The sequence below is a fragment of the Cnephaeus nilssonii genome, assembly GCF_951640355.1.
Source record: "Cnephaeus nilssonii genome assembly, chromosome: 9".
NCBI classification, from domain to species: Eukaryota; Metazoa; Chordata; class Mammalia; order Chiroptera; family Vespertilionidae; genus Cnephaeus; species Cnephaeus nilssonii.
In genome coordinates this window covers 93,939,178-93,944,420 of record NC_137080.1, presented here as the reverse complement: position 1 = coordinate 93,944,420, position 5,243 = coordinate 93,939,178, and the positions used below count along the sequence as shown (strand labels likewise).

The window sequence follows — 5,243 nt, the reverse complement described above, 5'->3', positions numbered from 1 at the left end:
ACATTGCCGAATTCCTTTATTAACTCTAGTAGTTTTTTTATGGAGTCTTTAGGGTTTTCTATGTATAATATCATGCCATCTGCAAATAATGAGAGTTTTACTTCCTCCTTTCCAATTTGGATGCCTTTTATCTCTTCTTGTCTGATTGCTGTGGCTAGGACTTCCAGTGCTATGTTGAATAAGAGTGGTGAAAGTGGACATCCCTATCTTTTTTTTTTTTTCTTGTTTGTCAAAATTATTTTATTTATTTCTATTTTATGATTATTTATTTATTTATTTATTTTTCTTTTTTTTTCTTTTTGGTTTTCTGATTAAGTGATTTTTTTTTACCCTGTCTCCTAATTCACTGATCTGATCCTCAGCTTCTCCTAATCTGCTGTGTATTCCTTCCACTTTTTTCTTTATTAGTGCTATGTCATTCTTCATAGTTACTATATCTTTTCTCATGCTGTTGAGCATCTTTGCCATCATTATTTTGAACTCTAATTCTGATAAAATTCTTATCTCCATTTCATTTAGCTCTTCTCCTGGAGAATTCTCTTGTTCTTTCATTTTAGACTTTTTTTTTTTTTTTTTGTCTCCCCATTTTGGCTGCCTGTTTGGGTTTGTGTCTGTGTATTAAGTAGATCTGCAAGGACTATATCAGATGCTGTTTGTGACTGGCCCTGCATACCATTTGAAACTATGAGGAATTCACAGCTTGTGGCTCCCTTTGTAGGGGCTAGACGCCTTTGGAAAGGGCCAAGATGTGCACCAGGTCTACTTTTCCTAGGCTCGGACCCAGAAGAAGGTCAGGCAAAGACTCAGAGCCTCCAGAGATCCTCCTGTGCCTCAGTCTGATCATTATTAGCCTTGATTAGCCTCAGGGTATTGACCACAGGGTGGAGCAGGAGGTCTTCCAACAGGGTGGGGCAACTGTCTTCCCTGCAGGCAAAAATCGCCTGGATAGTAAATGCCCAAGGGTGAAAGATGTCCTCCACAGCATGAGGGAATGACTCAGCACAGGGAACAAGGGCAGCTGCCCTCTGAGATCCAACCCCAGAACCCCCAACACTGGACTCTCCTCACACATCTCTAGTCCACTCTTTCCTCCCCCTGCAGGTGTGGCTCAGTTGGTTGAGTGTCACCTTGCACTAGGAGGCTGTCAGATCAATTCCTAGTCAGGGCACATGCTTGGGTTTCGGGCATGATCCCCAGGAGGCAACCAATCAACGATTCTCTCTCATCCATGTTTCTATCTCTCCCTCTCTCTTCCTCTCCCTAAAATCAATTTAAAAAAACATCCTCTATAATAAAAGGGTAATACGCAAATCGACTGAACTGCAGAAAGACCGGTCTCTATGACGTGCACTGACCACCAGGGGGCAGACGCTCAGTACAAGAGCTGTCCCCTGGTGGTCAGTGCGCTCCCACAGTGGGAGCGTCGCTCAGCCACAAGCCAGGCTGATGGCTGGCGAGAGCAACAGTAGTGGTGGGAGCCTCTCCTGCCTTTGCAGGAGCGCTAAGGGTGTCCAACTGCCACTTAGGCCCGCTCTGAGGGACCTCCCCCCACCCCCAGTGCATGAATGTCATGCACCGGGCCTCTAGTTTAAAAACAATAAAATAGGCCCTAATGACTGAGCCACCATGGAGGACTCAGCAACCTCCCCCTTGAGCCTGCCTGGCTTTCCTATGCTGCATCCCCCTGCCCACCCTCTCCCGCCGCAGCCTTCTGCAGGCCGTGCCACAGAGCTGAGGAATCATATGTCCGCTATCCAGAGCCTCCACTCTTTTGACCCCTTTGCTGATGCAAGTCCAGGTGATGATCTGCTTCCTGCCAGCACTGAGGATTGTATCCATGTAAGAATTCTACAGAGAAATGGCAGGGAGACCCTTACTACTGTCCAAGGGATTGCTGATGATTACGATAAAAAGAAACTATTGAAGGTCTTTAAGAAGAAACGTGCCTGCCATGGGACTGTAATTGTGCATCCAGAATGTGGAGAAGTAATTCAGTGGCAGGGTGACCAGTTCCTCCTAGAGATTGGACAGGCTAAGGACACCTGCTGAAGGTTAATGGTTTTTAAGTGCTTTTGGCTCACTGAAGCCTAAGTGAGGATTTCTCTGCAATGGGTAGAATTTCCCTTCTGTCCCTTGTCACAACTTTAAAAACTTCACAGCTTGTATAATGTAAACATTTGAGGTCTGCTTTTAACTTGGACGTGTGTAACTCCTTCATGCAATAAACTGAAAAAATAAAATCCTATATAATAAAAGCCTAATATGCAAGTTGTCCCCTCTACTGGGAGTTCCACCAGGAGTTCGGCCGCTTGCTATGACATGCGCTGACCACCTGGGGGTGGCATGGAACATGGCGGGCGTCTGCAATGCGTGCTGGCAATGGGCGGCAGTGGAGGCATTGCCAGCCCTGATGAGCCCCAACAAGAGCAGGACCGCGGCAGGATGGTGGAGCAGGTGAGCGGTGGCGCCAGGCCAAGGTGGGTGCAAGCAGGGGCCCAATTGCCCCACTGATCACCCCCGCAGAGGCAGGGGGTGGGGTCACTGCCTGGCTTCCAGGCACTGAAGGAGCCAGAAAATGGGGGGGGGGGGGGGGGGGCGGTGCTGGTGGCCCCAACCGATCACCCTGCGGACTGCAGCCAGACGCGCAGGCCTTGATCGGCCCATTGGGGCCAGGCCCTGGGCTGGGACAGGGGGTGGGTGGCACCTGGGTGGGTGGGGGGGCGGGCAGGGATGGAGGTGCAGTGAGAATGTGGTGTGTCCACCGAGCTCGCTCTCACTCCCCCACTCCCCTCCCCCGGGATGCCAGGGCTCGCGTGCTCAGGTGCCATGCACCCACGAGAAGCTCGCCCTGTACCCGCATGACCTCTTCCAGGTGAGCCGGGCCTCAGGGACCATAGGAGCCGGTTGGGCTCCCCATGGGTTCATACAGGAGCTGGTCTGCCAGTCCAGCCGGCCGGGAGAGAGCATGCTGCCCACCTGGCTTCTGTGCGGTGCCCCTGGGTGGCCCAGAGGCCCATGCTGCACCCCGGCCCGCAGCGTCTGGCAGCACTCACCGCATCTCTGTGTGGGGACTCGGGTGCCGTGACTTAGGCGATGGGGGACACGTGGGGGGCCCGGGGGCCTAGGTGCTGCCCAGTGCCCAGAGGTCAGCTGGGACCTGCCCTTCCGTGCCAGATGCTTGCGCTTTTTTTTATTTAATACATCTTTATTGTTACTACAATAGTTTCTCCTTTTTCCCCCCATAGCTCCCTTCCACCTGGTTCCCACCCCACCCTCTGCCCTTACCTCCCCCCTCACTGTCCTCATCCATAGGTGTACGATTTTAGTCCAGTCTCTTCCCACACCCCCCACACCCTTTTCCCCTTGAGAATTATCAGTCCACTCCCTTTCTATGCCCCTGATTCTATTATATTCACCAGTTTATTCTCTTCCTCAGATTTTTAATCCACTTGATTTTTAGATTCACTTGTTGATAGATATGTATTTGTTGTTCATAATTTTTATCTTTACTTTTTTCTTCTTCCTCTTCCTAAAGAATACTTTTCAGCATTTCATATAATACTGGTTTGGTGGTGATGAACTCCTTTAGCTTTCTCTTATCTGTGAAGCTCTTTATCTGACCTTCAATTCTGAATGATAACTTTGCTGGGTAGAGTAATCTTGGTTGTAGGTTCTTGCTATTCATCACTTTGAATATTTCTTGCCACTCGCATCTGGCCTGCATAGTTTCTGTTGAGAAATCAGCTGACAGTCGTATGGGTGCTCCCTTGTAGGTAACTAACTGTTTTTCTCTTGCTGCTTTTAATATTCTCTCTTTGTCTTTTGCTCTTGGCATTTTAATTATGATGTGTCTTGGTGTGGTCCTCTTTGGATTCCTTTTGTTTGGGGTTCTGTGCGCTTCTTGGACTTGTAAGTCTATTTCTTTCACCAGGTGGGGGAAGTTTTCAGTCATTATTTCTTCAAATAGGTTTTCAGTATCTTTCTCTCCTTCTGGCGCCTCCATAATTCTGATGTTGATACACTTGAAGTTGTCCCAAAGGCTTCTTACACTATCTTCAACTTTTTGGGTTCTTTTTTCTTTTTGCTTTTCCGGATGAGTGTTTTTTCTTCTTTGTATTTCAAATCTTTGACTTGATTCTTGCGTTCCTCTAGTCCAGGCGTCCTCAAACTATGGCCCACGGGCCACATGCGGGTGTTTTTGCAGTTTTGTTTTTTTACTTCAAAATAAGATATGTGCAGTGTGCATAGGAATTTGTTCATTGTTGTTTTTTTTTGTTTGTTTGTTTTGTTTTTTTTCACTGTTTTTTTTTTAAACTATAGTCAGGCCCTCTAACGGTCTGAGGGACAGTGAACTGGCCCCCTGTTTAAAAAGTTTGAGGACCCCTGCTCTAGTCTGCTGTTGGGTCTCTGTATAATATTTTTTATTTCAGTCAGTGTATGTTTAATTTCTAGTTGGTCCTTTTTCATATCCTCGAGGGTCTGGCTAAATTTATCAGTTTTTTCTAGGAAATTCTTGAAAAACCTTATAACCATGGTTTTGAATTCTATATCCAGTCATCTATTTTCCTCCATTTCTTTCATTTGTGATCTGTTACTTTGTCTCTGCATTTTTGCTGCTTCCCTGAGTTGGTAGGGTAGCTTTGTGTGCTAGGTGTCCTATATGGCCCAGTGGGTCAGCCTCCCCAGTCACCTGAGGTGGACACTCTTGGTGCACCCCTTTGTGTTCTGTGTGTACAGCTTTGTTGTAGTTAAGTCTTGATTGTTGTTGGTATCACTGGGAGGAATTGACCTCCAGGCCAATTGGCTGTGAGGACCCGCTGTGTCTATAATGGAAGAACTGCTGTGCTGGAGACAGCCTTATAGGACCAGACTTGCAAAATTGCAAAAGCCTCTGTGCTCAGCTTGGATGGGGCAGAGTCTCAGGGCTGAGCAGACAGTCTTGGCTTCCCGTTAGCCCTGCCCTTGCGCGTGCACGTCTCCAGACCCCTGCCCACCGCGGCTTCCCCGAGTCTCCAAGTCTCCGTGTGCCTTTCTCTCTACCTGACAGTCCAGACTCCCCCATATAAGCCTGGGTCCACGGCGTTTCGCCCGGAACTGAGGTTCAGTGCAGTCGGAACTGGGGTTCAGTGCAGTCGGGGGCTTCCTTCACTCTCCCGCCAGAGAACACCAGTCAGGCACTCAGCCGCCCTTCCTCTCCATGCGCGCGAGTCTCCGTACCTCAGTCCTTTGCAGCTCCTCTGATT

The 5,243-nt window shown here is 48.4% G+C and overlaps 1 protein-coding gene across 1 annotated transcript; it reads left to right on the top strand.

Annotated features, from left to right (window-relative positions):
* Positions 1-1,743: 1,743 nt before the first annotated feature.
* LOC307104870 (eukaryotic translation initiation factor 1-like) lies at positions 1,744-2,049 on the top strand (the record flags this gene model as incomplete). The annotated part of the gene is made up of 1 exon (XM_079780123.1): positions 1,744-2,049. One exon carries the CDS (start codon positions 1,744-1,746, stop codon positions 2,047-2,049), a length of 306 nt encoding a protein of 101 aa, XP_079636249.1.
* Positions 2,050-5,243: the final 3,194 nt, after the last annotated feature.